Source organism: Berghia stephanieae, chromosome 4, assembly GCF_034508935.2.
Source record: "Berghia stephanieae isolate SIO BIC M18660-M18661 chromosome 4, UCSD_Bste_1.3, whole genome shotgun sequence".
NCBI lineage: Eukaryota > Metazoa > Mollusca > Gastropoda > Nudibranchia > Aeolidiidae > Berghia > Berghia stephanieae.
In genome coordinates, this window is record NC_088363.1 from 53577087 (window position 1) to 53598230 (window position 21144).

The 21144-nt window shown below is 34.8% G+C and overlaps 1 protein-coding gene across 1 annotated transcript; it reads right to left on the bottom strand.

Annotated features, from left to right (window-relative positions):
• Positions 1-4554: 4554 nt before the first annotated feature.
• On the bottom strand, positions 4555-20860 carry LOC144970823 (hsc70-interacting protein-like). Its single transcript, XM_078910887.1, has 10 exons — positions 20690-20860; positions 17460-17620; positions 16255-16535; positions 15732-15816; positions 14385-14495; positions 10550-10652; positions 9949-10065; positions 8868-8928; positions 7390-7466; positions 4555-6975 (listed from the first exon to the last, which is right to left on the bottom strand). Exons 2-10 carry the CDS (start codon positions 17570-17572, stop codon positions 6793-6795), a joined length of 1131 nt encoding a protein of 376 aa, XP_078767013.1. The 5' UTR covers positions 17573-17620; positions 20690-20860; the 3' UTR covers positions 4555-6792.
• Positions 20861-21144: the final 284 nt, after the last annotated feature.

Below are 21144 nucleotides of genomic sequence, written 5' to 3' on the forward strand. Positions count from 1 at the left end.
GCTTATTATTGTACAACTGATACCTCATGCAGATGGTCAACTCACTTTCATCTGTTAAAGTCGTAACTTGACACAACTCTTTGTCGATTAACCATCACTACGTTCATAATGACGTGCACATGGGTTCATGACAAAAGCGAGTTCACCCTTTATTTTATACATTTTCCGACTGTATTTAACAATTTTTAAAAATGAAGGAAGAAATCGAAACATTAACAAAGTGAGTGTAGCTTTGAGGTCCAGTGACACGAAACTCGGCTTGCGACCAAAAGAACGAAGGTTCAAATTCAGTTTAAGTAAGCGGCGCAAAGTTGCCCTTGGAAATTCGTAGGGGCTCCTTCTATATGTGGGTGTTCAATGTCAAGTCGGTATAGATAGTATGCAGATGACGTCACTCAGGCCTTTGTTATCGTTTTTGGCATCCGCGTTTGTGAGTTGTTCTCACTAAACTGTATTAAACAGACTATAAAAGTTCATGGTTACACAGAGTTTGTGTGTTGGTCCGTTATACTTCCGGATGGCAATGTTGTGAACTCCTTGGCCAAGCGCATTCTATCAAAACATGGCATTTGAGATAATTAATGGTATCTGTTTAAAAATATTCATACCATTTCTGCCTCCTATATCGATCGTTCAAATACACTAAAAGTATAAGAGAATTTAGTGAGGAGAAATCACCTAATTGAATACAGAAAGCTGCAAAAACCTGTGTCAAATTCCAATTTTATTACACTTAAACACAATCAGCGTGAGGATGTTTACCGAGCTGACATCAATATGCATCTTCTGCTAAGGATAGTATGAGCTTGGATAAGAAGCTCAAACATTGCCATCCGGAAGTATAACGGACCAACACACAAAACTATGTGTAACATTGAACGTTTATAGTCTGGTTAATACAGTTTTGTGAGAATTACTCACAAACGCGGTTGGCAAAAAACAATAACAACGACCCGAGTGACGTCAACTTCGATCTATCTATTAAAACCCTATTGCCACTTCAGAAGTTTAGCGTCCCTCTATACTCCGCTTTGTAACCGCCCGAAATATAGCGTAATATCCACTTAACTAAACTGCTCAAAACGCTTTACAAGGGGTCCTTAGCCAACAGTGACACTTAACATGGGGCTGTAAGGCGATATTACAATTTTTGTTTCGACAGAGACAACGCTGTTATCTGTCAGGTAATCATTTTACAACCCAGTACGATTAGGGCATGTGAGTAAATAGCCTTTTCCAATGACTCAACTATGCGCCGTTCAGATCGGGGCTCGAACCTTGGACTTTCCGATCCGAAGGCGAGTGCCATATCACTAGACCAGTAACAGTAACGGTGTTCATAAAGTAAATAAACGCTTTGCGAACAATCATAAAGGAAACGTCAATTTAATTCACAAAGACAAATGTGACTCACCGCCTCGCTCCGGTATTAATCTTCATTTTTCAGCACCTAAAGCACTCCGACCAACGTGCACTTATTTGGTGAAACCAACTTATCCCAATTGAATTCAATAGTCTGATGTCACGTTGCCCATCAACGTGGCTCTAAACAAAGAGAATCTGTACTTTTTATTCTTCGTGCTGGCTAGAACTTTTCATTTGTCATGTGATCAGAATTATAAAGGTCAAAACATGATCATATAATGTTTTTTCCTCTGGATACACTTTTATGCTCGTCGGAGAAATATTTCATAAGGGCGTCCGCCTTTGTTCCGATAATTTACAGCCAGTTACTAAGTTACCATGCGTCATTACGAGGGAAGTTACGCCATGACTGTTGAAGCGCATTCCAGAACAAGAACACAAACCCACATGGAAAGGACAATAAATGATATAGAGAGATAGCGAAGAGATAGCAAGGCTGTGGCTGTGGAACGATGAAGAATCAACGGTCCAGGGGTGGAGCTTTGGCATTCTCAAGGCCATTGTGGAATTCTACACATCGCATCCAGGTAACCATTCACATCTGAATGCAGACCTACCTAGTTGAACATTTTAAAAAAATCAATTTTAAGAGAATAAAATTGAAGTCACTATAGTCAACTTTACAGATCAACAATCCACTCTCACAAGGATTAAATAACAGTTCAAAATCGTTTAAATTATGTAGTCTGGTATGTTTATTTTCAAGAAATTTTAATGACTTTGAGATGCTCATGAATTTCTGAAATCGGAGCAGAAATTTCGTAATTCTACAAATTTTTCGTAATAATAGGCAGGTCTGTGAATGGAACGGGAACACTGGTCGTACCCAGCAAGTTGACCCAACTTCAAACTCTTCGTCATGGCCAGCTACATTATTCCTGACGGCACACACTAAAACCAGCGCACACCCCCGTATTCATCAATGTATGTTTATGCACCAATATGACGAGGAGCCATTTATAAAGGTCTTACACAGATCCATATATAGTAATAGCAGCAGGATATAAAACATTTCTCGTATACATGTGATCGAAGTGGACATAACTCGGCGGATTGTTAAAAAATAGCATACATAGCCTCTGTACCACAACGAGGCTATCCTCTGATGTTACTTGGGCCAACTTCAAGCATGACTGATACAAATCGAGAGCAGCCTACACAAATCCTCAGTTAATCCACTTCTCGCAATGGACACCCATTACAATGGCTCACACACTACCAACATGTTCTGTGAGATGTCTGTGCACACTCTTGATCATTGACACCACATGTTTTAACGTCACATGTTTATGTTAAAAGGTTCTGTTCCGTGACAACTTTATCTTGACTGGCAAGCTTCGGTAATAAAAGAGGACTATTGATCAGATCTTCCCTCATCAGTCGTCCTTTGGTGCTTGCCACAATGTTTGTTTTTGTTTTTAAGGGTTTTACGGCGCTTGCGACACATTTAGGTTATATCAGCGCCAGTAAAAAGGAAGAAAATGGGATAGTAAAAAGTTCTAGAATTACAATTAAAGCACCCAAGAGAAAGTAAGACAAAGGGGAACGGGAACAAATAGGGATCAGATGTAGATTCCAAGAGCATACCACCAATGTACTAAGTTTGAGATCACCTATAAGTCTCATCCGGACACAAGCACAAAATCCAACAAAGAGGAATACACTCAAAGGCTCACATTATACATTAAAAATAACAAATATAATAATACATAACAGAAAGACGATTTACAAGGAAAAAAATATCATCTCCCAAAACAATAACCATGCCTTTGACTGTTTCCCTCTCGGCCAGGAAAAAAACAAGTAATCTCATTCCAAGACAAAGATAGAAAGCTTGTTGGATAAGATATAAGGGGATAGAAGACACAGTATGTACCTCCCTGCCCGCTATGGGAGGTCAGGATCCCCATCCAGCTTGCCACAATATATTTAGAGTTAGAGATCAAAAGAGACAGTAACTCTTGGTTCATAGGCATCTCAAACACATGGGAGTAGTTCACACGTGGATCTCAGAAACTATCTACCCTTGTAAAAAAACCTGAGGCCAACCATAGTCTCAAAAAGACAGCGGCAGAGGATCCCCATCAGACACTGGTGATTTGCAGACAAACTGGCTCTAAGAAATGATATACAGAGAATTTTTCTTTTTTTTTTTAATGGTGCTAGCGACCATTTCAGCGTCAGTAACAAGAAAGATGATAGAGGAAACGTTGTGGATCTGAAGTTAAAAACACCAACATCAATGTGCCTGTTTTGACATCACCTTAAAGTCTGTTTTAAAAATGTTTTTAAGGGTTTTACGGCGCTTGTAACACGTTTAGGTCATATCAGCGCCAGTAAAAAGGGAGAAAATGGGGTAGTAAAAACTTCCAGAATTACAATTAAAGTATCCCAGAAAAGGGAAGACAAAGGGGAATTAGTTAAAATAGGAATCAAATGTAGATTCCAAGAGCACACTATCAAAGTACTTAGTTTGAGACCACCTAAAAGTCTCATCCAGACACAAGCGCAGATCCCCACTAAGATATATGTGAACAAAACATAATACAGTGCATAACAGAGAGATGGTCTACCAGGAAAAAAATATCTCCCAAAACTAACTATACACCTGACTGCTTCCCTCTCAGCCAGGACAAAACCAAGTAATCTCATTCCAAGACAAATACAGAAAGCAAGTTGGAAAACAGATATAGGGGGGTAGAAGACACCGTAAGTACCTCCCAGTCCACTATTGGAACCCCACCCAGACCTTAAAGTCTCATTCAGGCACAAGCAAAGGATCCCGCTATGATGGAAACACTTGGGTGTTTACAAAGTACAATGACAATGCATTGAAAACTAAAAAACAAACAAACAAAAAACTAATAGAACATGACAGAGATATGATTTACAGGGGAAAAAATTCATCTCTCAGTAAAAGGAACTCTCACATCTAAGGACCCATACCAAGACCAGAAAATAATCAAGCAAAGACAAAGAGCAACACAGGAAAGGGAAATCAGATATAGGGGGATAGAAGACAAAGCAAAAATGGCCTCTCCATCTAACAAGGGGGGTCAAAAGACCTCATCCAACCAATTCCTTTTCATGGGATGGAGATAAAAAAATGAAAAACAGAGACAATCCAAGTCAATATTAAATGAATTTTATTTCAAGATAACTTTTAAACAACTATGAACAAAATAAGAATGATAAGATGATCAGTAAAGATAAAATAACAGTATTTTGAGTAGTTTCCAAACGAGGAAAAACACATTAAAGTAGTAGTTTCGGAATTTCACATAAAATCAATGTTACATAAGGTAATCAATGAATGGCGAAACGAATGGAAGCCTTGTGCAATTTATCCCACAAACATCATGTGAATTGAAGACAAGTAACTTTTGATATAAGAGGATAAAAATGTGGCTCCATTGCTATGATTAAAACAACAACAACAATAAAATAACCACCATCTCACTATTGAAGACTCAAGAACAAAAAGCATATGTCTTTTTACAAAGAAATAATATTTTGTTCACAAAACCATACAGCATCCTTTACAATATATGTTGTCCACAAAACCATTTAGCATGCTTTACAAAATAATATTTTGCCCACAAAAACATACAGCCTGCTTAAATCATATGTCTCTTTACAATATAATATTTTGTCCACAAAACCATACAGCATCCTTTACAAAATAATATTTTGCCCACAAAATCATACAGCCTGTTTAAATCACATAAGTCCCTTTACAATATAATATTTTGTCCACAAACCATACAGCATCCTTTACAATATAATATTTTGTCCACAAACCATACAGCATCCTTTACAAAATGCCTACAAAAACATCAGCCTGGTTAAATCACAAAAGCCCCTTTACAATATATTTTGTTCATAAAAACATTCATAAAGCCTGTTTGGTGAGCCTCAACTTAGTAGAAATCTTAGTCACGCAAGAACTTCAACATTTTGATCCGAACCTTTAATGATGCTTACTTTTGTGAGAATTCAGAGTATACTTTGCCTAATGCAAACATTATTCTCATTTATTAGTTGAAGGTTTTCATAATAAACATGTAACCTTTAAAAAATTATATTGATTGTGACATTACATCAGGACTATACCATACGATCATGAATATGGTGGAAACTATCTGCTAAGACAGATTGATGTGTACATAGTATCAAATCATTATGGTTCACTGATGAGCATTACAGTACATAAATGCTGAATGTTGGGAATGGTGACTTGCATTTCGATGCAGTGAGGGTGTTTTCATTCTTGAGCTGCATTATTTACCAAGAGCTTGTCCATCAGATGTCATAAATATCAATGTCATTTGTCATGAATACCTACTGTTTATTGGATTTCAAAGTATGATAAATGATCTAGTTCTCTTAACTTTTATGTTCATAGATTTTTGTGAGCACCAGGTCCAATTTGCATATCACGCCTTGTCAATAGTGATTGCAAACATTACAAATTAGATCAAAATAAGTGAATTAATGCCCTTAAGATTATAACAAGTTACACAACAATAATAATATGATGAACAAGACGAGATTAAACTGCAAACTATATCGATGCATGATCTTCTCAATCTAGGTACTGATTAAACTAATTTACAATACAGGGGAAACAATTGACATATCAAAGACGTTATTAAACCTTTAAATAAAATTAAAACACAAAAACACATATGTATCAAAATAGAGAAATTTCAGAGAAAACATCTTACAAAGGGAGTCTAGGCAGGAGGGAGGAGGGGAAGGGTGGGGTGTGTGGAATGAAAGAAAGAAAAATATTAAAGAACAGCAACACTGAAGATTAAAAGTAAACCTATAATTTAAAAGAAAAAAGAAATAGTTAAAAATCTGTAACACAATTCAATCTCTCGATGAAGTCAGCTGATTTTATGAAATTAATTTTTTTGTTTTGGTGTTTTTCTTTTTCTTTTTCTACCTGATTCACCTGGAGCTGAATCAAACAAAACTTTTTTCAGTTCTGACGTCAAGTTTAATATTTCAATATCTAATCTTCATTGGGATATTTTGAGTCGTACTTAATTTTAAAAGAGTGAAAAATAAAATGATTACAACAGCAGTAGTATACTCGTCTATGATCAATAGCCTTTGTTGTGAAAAGCGAAAAAAAAAAAAAAAAAAATCAAAATTGCTTATGAAAATTTGAAACACATTAAAAAAGAAGTTTGACTTCAATTTTTGTGACACCCACCCTCCCAAGAAGAAACATTGATTAAAAATTACATTATCAATTGATCCAAAACGTTTTTGCTATCATTCAAGTCTCATTTATGCCAATTTACATTATTCAAATTTCAATTTACTCTCTGGACTCTTCTAATAGATGGCTACCAACTATGACATGCCTGGAAAGCCACCTGCCCCAGGTTCAGAGGGTGGCGTTCCAGCTCCAGCACCTGGTCCAAACTTGGTGGCCATCTTGTTGATGACTGCCTGTACCTTAGGATTGTCTTGGTACTTGGAGATGTTGGCAGGATTCATGGCTACATCCTGGAATGCCTCAGCCACTTCTGGATCCTATTAGTGTTTGGAATGACAAAAAATAAATCAATAAATGTAAACATAACATTAAAACAATATTTGCAATACCCTGAGTCATTTAAGCTCAAGAAAAAAAGCAAATATAAGCTTATCGTGAATAGGTTTAAAGATGAGCAAATAATAAATAAAACATAATATGCACAGCCAGCATAATATCTTTTAAAATCGTTATAAATGTCTTCCTTTTCCCCCGTTTCTTTTTATCTCCTTCCCCCTTAACAAACTCACAACCAATTATAATCTAATGACATCATCTAAAAGCATGGTTCAGCATGAGGTTGATTTAAATAATATATACAAAATAAAAAATACTTAAATGACTTGCATTATTATTTAAAAAGACATTAGTAATTTTACAACTTTTCTTCCACAAAATCAAATCAGTCTTACTTGAAATGCTTGCAGTAATTCTGGCTCATTTAACAATTCTGTAAGGTTTGGCATTCCCGGCATGCTCCCCGCAGAGCCTGATGTAAAAATTATAAATACATTGAAAAACGTTGCACAAAGTGGGTTGCTGGAAATGACTTTTTACAAATATGGCTAAAGTTAAAAACAAAAATTTGCTGTGAAAGTGCAGATTCCAAAGGATTGGCAGATGCTGTGCATCAAGGATTGCATGTAAATATTCTTCATCATCATGAAAAAAAAAAGAAATGAATGATCAGAACAAAGCCAAATGACTATGTGAGGTTTACTTCAATCAATAATTGGATCTTTATAGCTCAGATGTAGAGCACCCACCCCATAAGCGAAGGGACGGGTATTGATGCCAGGTGCAGTCTAGACCCCATATCTATCAGCAGAGACTGGGTAGCTTGATATGGTATATCTTGCAGATGTCACTTTGCATCATATCCAATTAGCAGTTGCTACTGTCCATTTAACACTACAGAATCGGGTATAAATACTTGCTCTGTGGGCCTTATGCCCTGCAGGACTTCTCAATAAATGAGATTTTTATGATTATGTTTTTTAAGGGTTTTGCAACACATTAAGGTCATATCAGCGCCAGTAAAGGAAGAAAATGGGATAGTAAAAAGTTCTAGAATTACAATTAAGCACCCAAGAATAGGTAAGACAAAGAGGAATTCATTCAAATAGGAAAGATGTAGATTCCAAGAGCACACTATCAAAATAGTTTGAGATCACATAAAAGTCTCATCCAGATACAAGCACAAGGTCCCCACTAAGAGGAATACACTCAAATGTTTACAAATCATATATAATATGTAACCAAAACATAATTCAGTGCATAACAGAGAGATGATTTACAAGGGAAAAGATATCATTTCCCAAAACTATAACTAAATAACAATGTGAAATTGAATGTAAGCTTCAATTTAATTACGAAAACAGATGAAATGGATGTTTCAGGTTTCCCCTTTATCAACAAACAGAATGAATTAAACACTACAGATGAATGAGATAATGTGGTAGCGGCGTTGTATATATATATATATATATATATATATATATATATATATATATATATATATATATATATATATATATATATATATATATATATATAATATAATAGAGAGAGAGAGAGAGAGAGAGAGAGAGAGAGAGAGAGAGAGAGACAGACAAAGAGAGAGAGAGAGAGAGAGAGAGAGAGAGAGAGAGAGAGAGAGAGAGAGAGAGAGAGAGAGAGAGAGAGAGAGAGAGAGAGAGAGAGAGAGAGAGAGAGAGAGAGAGAGAGAGAGTGTGTTCAAAGTGAATATAGTGATGAGTACAGAAAAATGAAAGTGAAAAATTAACGAGCCTAAAGAACTGAGTGAACTTTATTGATTCGTGTGTGTACGTGTATATGTGTGTATGGTAGTTAAGTAGGAAAAATGAATAAAACTGAGGACTTGACTTACCAGGGAAGGCACCAGGGAATCCTGCAAAACCACCATTTGCATCACTGTTCATACTTTGTTCCTGTTCATGAATGAATAAAAAAAAAATTCAATTTTTTAAAGTAAAGTTTACATGTTTTATTGAGAAGACTGAATATAGTTCCTTTAGTGTGGTAAACTAATATTTCATTTTTCTGATCATTCTAATAAATTCAATCATCGGCATTTATTCACTCTGATATAAAGAATACAGAATTACAGTTGTGGATGTCATATTTTAATATGATTCAATACATTCACAATTTACAAAATCAATAAGTACCAGATTGATTAAATAAGTGAGTGTTACGACAACTGATCCTTTACGTTTTAAAAGAGCATTATTCAATTAATCTTTAACAATTACTTGTCAGGCTTCTATCACCATGGATGCAACATCATTTGTCTTTTTTAAGAACATTCCAAAAAAAAAACAAACAATAAAAACAAAACCCAAAATAAATAAAACAAAGAAAAATAATCAACGTTCAAAAGTAGAAGGGAGAAAAAGTCTAATAAGATACAGATCACTAAAGTGCTATGCATTTTCATAGTGATAATCAATAAAACCAAAGAGACCCAGACAATCCTCATTCAACCATGTTGTCAGGGGCAGAGAGAAAACCAAATACTTTATAAAGAATTTCAAGATAATTTCCAACAAATGAAAAGTGCACATTCATATAGAGCTCATCCATAGTTTCAAAAACATCTTGTCAGAAGATGAAACACCATTCAGAAGCATTTGTCAACAAAGTAGCTCTTGAAATGTCCCCACACTTTGAGCTTAAGTCTAAAATTCTTTGTTATAGACTTAAATTAAATAATGTGTATATCAAAAGTAACATTATCCCCATGAAATGACACTGGTCTATCGTTAAGTACAATCTAAATTAGAAACAGCTACACAATCACTCTTACGAAGACAGAGAAGCTTAAAATACTTCTGTCATTATGAGTTGAACCCAATTTGTTTACACGAGTATGGTGCAAGCTCAGTTGAGCTAAATCCCTGGAAGTTCAAGTATGGAAATCAAATAAATGAGCAGATTTCAAATGTTACCTCTTTTTGACGTTCGTATTCTTCTCTGGCTTTTCTGATCCTTTCTTTTCTCCTTTTCAACTCCTTCTCCTCTGAAATGCGCTCATACTTTCTCCGATGTTCCATAAGCTTTTTGGCCTGGAATGAGCACACATACAAGCAGTATAATATTTTGGGGAAATTATATATACAAGAAGAAAATAGATTATCAATCCTTCCAAAAAAACAAAAAAACAAAGCAAAATTCAACAAAACAAACAAATAAAACAAATAACACATTTTGAAGTCGCATTGGTGATCAATCCCCAGCGTTGGCACAGAAATTCTCCCAAGACTTTGGACTACCTTTTATATCTTTATACTACCACAAGTGGATTTAAAATAAATGTTAATCCTTAAGTATGACCTTCATTAACACATACCCCCCCCCCCCCCCCCAAAAAAAAAAAAAAATAAAACCCAACACACAACCCAACAAAACAAAGCAAAAAAGCGAAAAAACACAAAAAAGCGACAAAAACATTAGAATTCATTTATAAACACTGCATCAAAATATCTCTTCATTTTCACATTCTGTAGACAAAAGTGCATTCTTGCATTTGGATTTCCACATTTCACTTACATTAGGAGTGACTTCATGGAGAAGTTCATTGGCATAATCATCATAGTCAAGTTTACAAGCCAAGGTGAGGTCATGAAAAGCTTCCTCCCACTGGCCCAGCAAACTGTAAAATACGATAAGTAATTAATTACTTCAAAAAATATGTGTGGCTGGCTGAGAAAACGCGCAAATTTAATAAATTGAGTTATGTATGCAGTGGTGTAGACCACATCTTTCTAATCATTTACCACTTTAAATTTTCTTTCTATGTTTTTTTAGAACCGAAGTTATGAATTTTTCTCTAAATAAAATTTGTTGCTGTGGGAAACACTTTATCTTCGATTTTGGCTCATATCCCGAATCAAAGTTACGAATCTTTATCTGAATAAAATTTGCTGCTATGAGATTCACTGAAAACAGAGGAAATTGAGTTTAAACTTTTTCCTTTTATTTCTTATTAAAAAACATGACTGTCCTCAAGAGTACTGTATTTTTTTTTACATTATCAGAGAGAATAGACACTTTAGATGAAATATAATGTAAAATTAAGTATTTATTCTTTAAAACAAAGTAATTTTTTGCTTAAATTTCAGATACAGACATTCAGATTTTTTTTTCTTCGGTAGAGATCCGAAGAAATAAGAAAAATATCTTTACTTTCTTTAGTTTTCATCTAGATATTCCATGCACAACATGATGAGCTAATGAGTAACTCTTTTATACAATGTTTACCCAGACAGCATAAATATGGTATATTTCATTAATCCTTGGCGAAATAATAATTAAAAGTAACCTAAAACAATTGAATTTGTAGACCAGCACTGAGACTGAGTAAGGTCAGAGCATCGACTCTGGTGGGTCAGAGTATTGAAAACGCGTTGTGACAGATTACTTAAAATCGTATTTGAAGCATTACTTGATTTACATTTTAGTGACAAATACAGATTATATCCATTATATTATTATCTTTATTAATATTATTATTATAGACTGAAATGAAATTCTGGAGCAAGATTTTCCAGACCACATGAACCGAGCGGATTGAGATGGGCCGTAACTTTATAAGTTGCCATCTTAAATAAACTGTTATCCTGAGGGACATAAATTTTCCAGTGTAATAAATAATGAATAATAACTGAATATAAAAGTGAAATAATGTAAAGTGAATAAAAAGTTAATATTAAATAAGATTTTTAACACTTTCAGATAGGTAGGGTCGAGAAGAAAGTAGAAATTAGAAGTCACAACTAAAATAAGGTACGATTAAACCACCAATCCAAATTCCTGTAATCAAGACATGCACAGATGCTCTAGCTTATTTTTGGTGTGCTAAGTACATGCGCATTGGTAAAGAATGGAAAGCCATGAAAAAACATTTCACATGATAGGGTTAGTGTTAGGTGTGTAAACATGAAGGTGGTAAGATCCGAAACAGATCGAAGTTTAGCTGCAAAACCTAGCTATTTAATCAGAATTTAGCAACTGATATGTCTTACAAAATCAAAGGATAAAGACACTTACTTTTATTTTCAAGTTTATTACAATCATGAATCGATTCTTAAATGGTTTAAGAAGGATAATTAGCAAAAATCTCATATCTTATAAAATTACACTTTATTTTCGATTTGGCTCATATCTCGAATTGAAGCTTGCTGTAATCTCAGGGTTTTGTTAACCAGCTTTACAAATGTTACAACACTTGCGACACTTTAAAGTTATTTCAGCATCAGTAAAAGTAAGATGAAGAAACACTTAAAGGATAACAGAGAGGCACATATGAGCATTTAAGATAAAGGTAGACGAAGAGGGTTATTTCAAACAAAAAAAAAAAACAGAAGTTGACCCCAGAGTAATTCATCTGAGTCTCTAGTTTGAAACCACATAGAAATCGTACCCAGACACTAACACAGGATCCCACCAAGAGGGATGTACTCAAATACATATACTTAACAGAGATGATTTACAAGAAAACATAAACACCACATCATCTCTCACAAAAAGAATAAATCTATCTATTCTCCCATCTGCAAAACACTCAAAAGCTGGGCCCATGCGAAACTAAATGGCCCCATTCTATGACTGGGGCACAAAAAGAAGGAAAGGACAAATTACATATAAAGATAGAAGGGATAGCAAGGATGTGGACCTATGAAAAATCCATGGCACAGGGGAAGCCACTAACATTCCCTCACCCTAAAGTGAATTCCACCCACCACAATAACTATAAAATGAATGAATGAGTGAATAAAATGTGAATGAATTTCCCTCTTCGAAATACATCATTCATATCTTATAAGCCAATGTCTGCAACACCCATTTACCTATTATTGTCTTGTTAACTTAGTTAATGTTCAGTACTTCTATCTAACTTGAACATCAAATGCTTTAAGGGAATACCCCTCATTCAAAAACCACATTTAGTCAAATCATTCTAATCTGGAACTCCAAATCTGAACGTCTTCATTATCCTGGGGATGGAGTTTTCTTCTTTATTTGTACACCATAATCAAGAAATTCTTTGTTTCTGGATCTGAAGACATATTTTGGGAACAAACAATTACAATATAGAGAATTCACGACTCTATATTTCAAAAATGACTGAAACCGGCCTACTCTAGTTCAAAGCAATCGACAAATGATTGAAGTATAAACCGATTTTAAAAACTTGTTCCAACCAATCAAGGTCAGGTAAGTAACTTATTTGTTCATCCTGTCCAGTCATTATCAGACTGCGTCACCTCCTGAATCCATGCAATATGAGTGCATTAAACAACAGGAGTCAATCATGTGTGAAAGGTCAGTTTCCACATTTCGATAGACATCAATCCAACCCCCATCATTTGATATTGATGTCATTGGGAATATAAAGGCTATTGCTTTCAATTGAAAGTGATATAGTCGTGTTGTTGATTGCATCAATGACAGACTCAGATTACCACAGTCTGAAGTCAAAACTACATATGCCACTTTAGATACTAATTCCACTATCCAGATGTCTATGTAATCCAGACCAAATACTGGGAAAGTGGGTGTTCAGATTATGGAGATGTGACTGTATTAAGATTATGATCATTTACTCTCTAATTTTTTCCACAAGTTTCATTTCTTACCTAAAATTTGAAGATGTCAAGGAAAAATTCAAGCGTACAATAAATTAAATACAAAAAATATTGTTAGAAAATTGTAGGTTTGAGGTCTAATGTTATGCCACTAGGTTTGAATCCCATAATAGAGCCTACCTGGCTGATAACAATGTCCCTGTTGAGAAAAAGTTGTAATAGCCCCTTACAAACATCATATTCCATCCTACATGATCGTATTGAATTTGGCTTAGAAACCCTTACAAGCACTCTGAGCACATTAAGAGGATGTTGTGCTACATAAAAGATCCTATGAAAAAACATATAAAAATTTACTTCTACACATTTTACACAGAAGATGAATTCAGATGGCCTGAGAAAATCACTAATAAAGACTTGTGGTCAAGAGGAAATTAGCAAACAAATCTACTAAACAAGAAAACCAAAACGGATTGGTCACACATTCAAAAAACCAACAACAGGCATTACAAGACAAGCTGTGGACTGGAGCTCTCAGGGAAAAAGTTAGGTTGGGAGGCCAAAGAAAAGATGGGGAAGGATTGTGAGGAAGATTGAAGGTGGCTGGAATGTCCTGGGGAGAGATGAAGAAGAGGACAAAGAACAGAATACGTTGGAGATGGACTGTTGAAGCCCTATGTTCCACAATGATGATGATGAAAATATTGAAAACATTTTCATAGTAATCTTCATTGCTATGACTTCTTTTAATCATGCAACAAAACAAAATTGTCTCTTAATTTATTAATATTTCTGACCTGTAAGCTTTCCCTCTCCATTTATAACTCTGGGCAGAATCACTGTTGAGTTCAATGGCTTTGTTACAATCATGGATGGCTTTCTTGGGCTTTTTCATTCTAATATAGGTGCTGTGAAAAGATATGTAAATAATGAAGCCCTTGCTAAAGAAATAGTTTTTGTGATACTGTTGTATCAGATCAGTACCAGGAAAAAGGAACACAATGAGAATAGATCAAGAGTTCATTCCAAAGAATAAGTACGATACAGCGGGATCCTGATAAAGTCAACACCATTGAACCAGAAAGATTGGTTGACTTTATTTATCCATTATTAATGGAAAAAGTTTAGATAAAGAGCATAAAATTTGGGACCAACAAGATGTGTTGATTTTATGCGGATTCCACTGTAAAGGATTAAAACGGGGAACAAAAATGGATTCAAACCATAGAATAATCAAAATAAACATATTAGTTCAATTTTCAATCTGACTTTTCATAAACCATCACCCAAAAATATAATGGATAGTGACTTTAAAAAAAATAAAAAATGAATGATTATTTGTTTGTAGGGGTATTGCCGCACTTGCAATACTTTCCAAAATAAACAAACCGATGAATAAAAAAAATAAAATTATGAGAATAGTCCAAAAAGAAAGTAGGTACATTCAAATACAATTTATCTCCGTAAAACAAGTGAAATGTCCATCCCAGGCCTAGAATCTCACTCTCTCTCTCACTCAAATAAAAATTTAAAAAATAAAACAAAGACACACCCAAATGTCTACACATTAACACTATCAATTACATATAATGGATGATTAACGACATTAAAACATTAAAAAAAAAAACACCCTACACTGCCATCTGCCTGTATCCCTTCCATTGTTTGATCCTTTGAAGAACCAAAACATCATTCAAGGACGATGAACAAAAGTCAACATTTAAGGGGACAACAGAAATAGGTTAACTCCCCAGTGCAAAAGAGCAGCTAATGCTTCGAGTGGTCCATTCCTCAAGAGTGACATTGTATGATCTCAATGTCATATCTTTTAAAACACTTAACAACTTATTGGTGGAACTTTACTATGTGTTGTAATAAATACAGCCTGCACTTTATGAGTCAGTATCAGTGGGGCGGTTGAAGAAAGACGGTTTTGTGCTGTTTGTTGTTGTAAGACTCTCTAGTCAATGGTATGCAAAGTATGTCAAACTCTTGCAACTGGCTGATAAACATGACAAGTCTACATATTAATTCAACTCTGTACTTTATAAAAGTCAAATGCGAATAAAGGAGTTATCGAAAACACACGTTACAAAACATTCAGATGTCAAGTAACCTGGATAATCAAGAACTTGAACTCTTACCTTGCTCTTTTTGCATACATAAGTGAAGAGGATGGATTCAGTTTGATGGCATCCGTGAACAGGTCAATAGCATCTTCAAATCGTTCTAAAATGATAAAGATTATAGGCTTTCATTAAACAGGCTGTCATTAAACATTTCATAAATATAACTCCAATTTTTATGAAGCAAATATAAAAAATCGTCCAACTCCCAATTTTCAAACTTTTGTAGAATTAGTTCCATAAAATTTCCTTAAATCAATCAAGAAACAAATCAAAATGTAGATAACGAATGATTCTGAATTTGATGGAGCACTAAACCTTGCAAAAAAAAAAAAAAAAAAAAGGATAAGACGCAGTGTATTTTAATATGCTTAAAAAATTTTAAATCATTGATCATATGACGACCAGTTGTTTTTAAATATTTTATTCTAATAAATTGGCAGATTTGTAAAAGGCAATCTCCCTTAAAGAAATGTTATCAAGATTATTGAAGAGCTTAATTATGGGCCTAAACGAATTACCATCCTGATACAAAAAGTACCTTCTGATGCTGCATCCATAGCAGCAGAACGTTTGTCACTGGCCTCGTCTATCATCTCATCAGTTACTTCAATGCTCTCATCACCATATTCAGGCATATCCTCATCCAAATCCTCTATGACATCACCATTGTCTAGCTCCACATCACTCTCAAGTTCCTCTTCTTCTACCTCCTCTGGTTCTGGGTCGGGCACAGGTTCTGGTTTACTCTCTTGCTTTTCCTTTTCTTCCCCAGGAGATGGGGTTTCTTTTGGCTTTGGAGCTGGGATGTTTGCTCCAAGGCTAAAATAATCATTTGGGAGATGTATCAAGTTATCAAAATTATTTCAATTGATAAATCAATTTGCATGAACAATAGAAGAAATAATATCATGGAAAATGTAAAATGAGAAAAAAGGTTGACCTTTACACATTAATAATTAATCCACACTTATGTACCAATTTACTTTAATTTGATAAAAGCAGACTATAGTAAAAAAGTAAATCTTATAATTGTACCAGTCCATTCAGTCCGACTACATTAAAAACGTCATATTATATATAATATATCAGTAAGAGAGGTATGACATGAAGATTATGAAATCAAATTAGTTTGTTTGTTTGTTTTTAAGGGTTTTACGGCGCTTGCAACACATTTAGGTTATATCAGCGCCAGTAAAAAGGAAGAAAATGGGATAGTAAAAAGTTCTAGAATTACAATTGAAGCATCCAAGAGAAAGTAAGACATAGGGGAACTGGGAACAAATAGGGATCAGATGTAGATTCCAAGAGCATACCACCAATGTACTTAGTTTGAGATCACCTATAAGTCTCATCCGGACATAAGAACAAAATCCAACAAAGAGGAACACACCCAAATGCTTACATTATACATTAAAAAAAAACAAATATACTAATACATAACAGAGAGATGATTTACAAGGAAAAAACTATCATCTCCCAAAACAATAACTATGCATTTGACTGTTTCCCTCCCAGCCAGGACTCCGACCAGGGCCAGGAAAAAAACTAAGTAATCTCATTCCAAGACAAAGACAGAAAGCATGTTGGAAAACAGATATAAGGGGATAGAAGACACAGTGTGTACCTCCCTGCCCGCTATGGGAGGTCAGGATCCCCACCCAGAAATTAGTTTCATAATCATTGTCATGGTAATCGAAATCCAGTGATAACAACAATAAAAACCAAAAACAAACAATATCTTGCCTTTCAAGGTAACTTTTGTAGAAGCTCAGCTGTGGCAAATGGAGAATATCAGGATTGGATTTGCAAAGAGTGACAAAGTCCTGGAGCATCTTTATTTGCATGTCAGGCAACATCTTGGGTTATGAAATAATCGTACTCATACACAAAACCAAAAATATAATCTGAAAAATAACAGGGGATTTAAATTATAACGGTCTAAAATTCTAGGCCAGGTCCACTACTTTCGACTTTTATAGACATCAGCTAGATATTGCACAAAAAACCCCAAAATAATTAAAAAACAAAACAAAATATTTAAAAAATTAATCAGCCTTTGGTCAAGTTGAGTATTTTGCTCATCGCAAAAGTAGGGTCACTAAAGTCCAGTGATGAATGTCCTATCTCACCCCTCACGCTTATCCAGTTCTGTCTACGAGTAACCCTCCTTCCCCAATATCCCAGTCTACCAAGATAAAATCTGTTATACCTTGTACAAGCTGTTTCAGAATTATCAGCATAACAATGTAAGAGACAAGTCAAAACAGTAAACATCCGAAAATTGGTGCAAATATTTTCCACGTGATATCTAGCATGGCTTTGCAGAATATGTTAGGTGTCCATAAATTGCACAAGGCCCAGTTGTGGCTGGTAATAGTGGGCAAAGTCCAGTCTGTCTTTTTTCAAGTTTCAAGATGATGACATCTGAAGAACACTTAATTTACTCAAGTGAAATTTAGCAGATAAAACATGAAGTTGATTCTTTGTGCAAGTATTAATTTCAATGTTTCAGATGTATCGTGAATAATCGCGCACTCCACAATGCACAAAGCAGGACACGTTCCTGCTAATTTTACCTCACCTCTCAAACACACACACCATCGGCATCACGACCTTATGTCTACCCGCTGTTTAAGTCGTGAAAAATGCAAACAATTCCATTTTGCCCACCTTGTACTCTTTACCTGTAAATCCTACAGACTCTATTGATAAACGAAATATGATTTAAATATCACCTAGCGTATATTCATACTCTTACACAAAATATGTCTTTAGAAAAATCACAGTACGGTATTAATGTCATGTATTAACTTATTCATTATTGTCGTGTTGTTTTTTAAATATATATAATTTAGTCTCGAAACTCATTTGTATTTCTCATCATGTTCTATGTGACATTTAACAGTTTTCTTGTGCAGTCAAACAAACATATAGTACAGGTTATCACACTAAGAAACAGTGCTACAAAACAAAACAAGTCATTTTTCCCTCGTTGCCATAGTACCTCAAGAACATAAGAATAAAGAAGCTAATCCAAAACGGGCATTTCTGTGCTTGCCCACCTAGTATGAAAGTTTGTTAGTCGAAATAAAGAAACAGACAACGATGCTGGGGACTGGTTGGGGGGCGAGAGAGGAGAGAGAACACCAAACGTGGTCTAGACCAAACCACAATAGTGGGTAATCTGATACTTTTAGATAAAGAATGAAGTATCACAGACGTTGCACATTGCTCCTTGCAATAGCCTGTTGCATTAAGGGGAAGAGAAAGAGGCGGATGAATGCTATCTATCTAGAAGCAGTGTGTACTTGAACTTGCATCATCATCATCATCTAACAGCAACAACAACGACGTCGTCACCATCATTATCTATAACAGCAACAACAACAACGTCACCATCATTATTTATAGCACCAACAACAATGACACTATCGTCGTCATCAGCACCATCATCATCATAAATGTCGTCGTCACAACCGTCATCACCATCATCCGAACCTCAACCTAATCACCACGACCACCATCATAAATTTCGTCGTCGTCACAATCATCATAACTATCATCACCACCACCATCCATTGTGACTAGGAATATATAAAATAAGGAAAAAAGTTGAGAACATGTTGATTTGAAATTATTTTTATCTTTTTTGTCTAAATTAAAATTAAGAGGATGACCTGCCTATAGTGTATACGGTGTTAAATATACGGAGCACTGAAGAAACCTAGCGCTGAGGTAACAAAAAGAAAGAATCAAAATGTTTTCAGAATACGAGATGACTGAGAGCTGGATGAGATCATTGTGTTGCTTGTACTTGTACATAAATAAAATAATATGTAGACTGTAAATGGAGATCATTTCACGTTGTCAAAGATTTGGCGAAGTAATTTAATCTGCAAATTTTTACATTTTATAAGGTTAGGCCTAGTTAATTACTGTTAATAATTTAACTTATTCGAGTGTTATTTCTATTATTAGTTGATATCAAATATATATCTTCTCAGCTGTAAAAAACTTCCTGGTAAGTATCTTCTTTATTTTTTTCCCCCTTTTATTTCATTTTGCCCTACCACTTACAAAGGGCTGGAACCACCGCTGCGGCAAGGCCTAATGCAAAACTAGATACACCATGCTATTACTATTATTGTGACACCTATCAGGTAGCCAACTGATGACCGGAGTAGTAAAAACTGCTAAAATTACAGAACATACAGATTCCAAAAGATATCAATAACAAGGAATTAATATTTTGAATACCTATAACTTATAACTATAACCCTCATAATATGAGCAAATAAACATATTTCATTAGCAAAATGAAATTAAAAAAAAAATAACGACATGTATGCTGACTCAAACAAATTGTGTTAGGAAGAGGGAAGGGTATCTCATGGATAAATAAGGACACAGGTCATAAATCATAACCATTATTGTCACTGAATGCTAATACTAATGCTATGGCTATACTGATACTACTCTACCCAGGATGACAGGCTAATAGCAAGTGGCCAGGTTCCGCTGATGACTGATGATGATTTTGATAGTAGTGGTGGTTGATAATGATTTGCTGTTGGCGCTGCCGCTTGTGATGTGGTGGTGGTGGTGTAGTTGTGATGATGAAGGAAGTAATATCATTTATCTGAATTTGACCTGGTCTGTTCTCTCCCTGAATCTGAACCATAACCACTAGACACTAGACTAAGACTAAGACGATACGTGAATTTTATTATTAATTATAGTTTTAGTGATTTAGAAATCAGAAACAAGATTTCGAGCATGAAAACATTTCATGCAAACATTTTACTCAATAGCAATCAAGTTATTTGATTAAAGATTAGGATTCGGATACAACCAATGAATGACAATGGCGTTGGCGTTGGTATATTATTGGGGCCGGGTGTCCTTTCTCAATGCGGTTAATCCAGAAGCGTAAGCAATGAATAAACATTATTAAAAATAATTGCAGATTTTACCACGTTCGCTTATGCTGGCGTTTATTGTTCAGACAATAAAATGTGACGGTGAGATAGCAAAATCTCAATGTGGTGGGGGGACAGATGAGTGAAATGTGAAAAGAATCCGAAATGAAAAGTCTAGAAACTAGAATCTATCTCGATTTGGCTTGGGTCTAAAGGAGCCAGGATATTTGATTAAAAATCGCCAAAACAAAATAAAATTTTAAAAAAAAAAGAAAGAAAAGAAAAGTGCAATGTTTGTACTTAAGAGTGAAGTAAATCATTTTGAAATTAGATCTAATTAAATCTTAGACAGTTAAATTTCAAAATATGCATTATGTTGAATAGTAAAACTTGTCTGAGGAACACAACAACAACAATGCATATATTTCTATCTAGATATCTCTGCGAGCGAAACATAGATCTCTCAATCTCATTTAAACTTCTTAACTTTTTCACCTAAAAAACGAGAC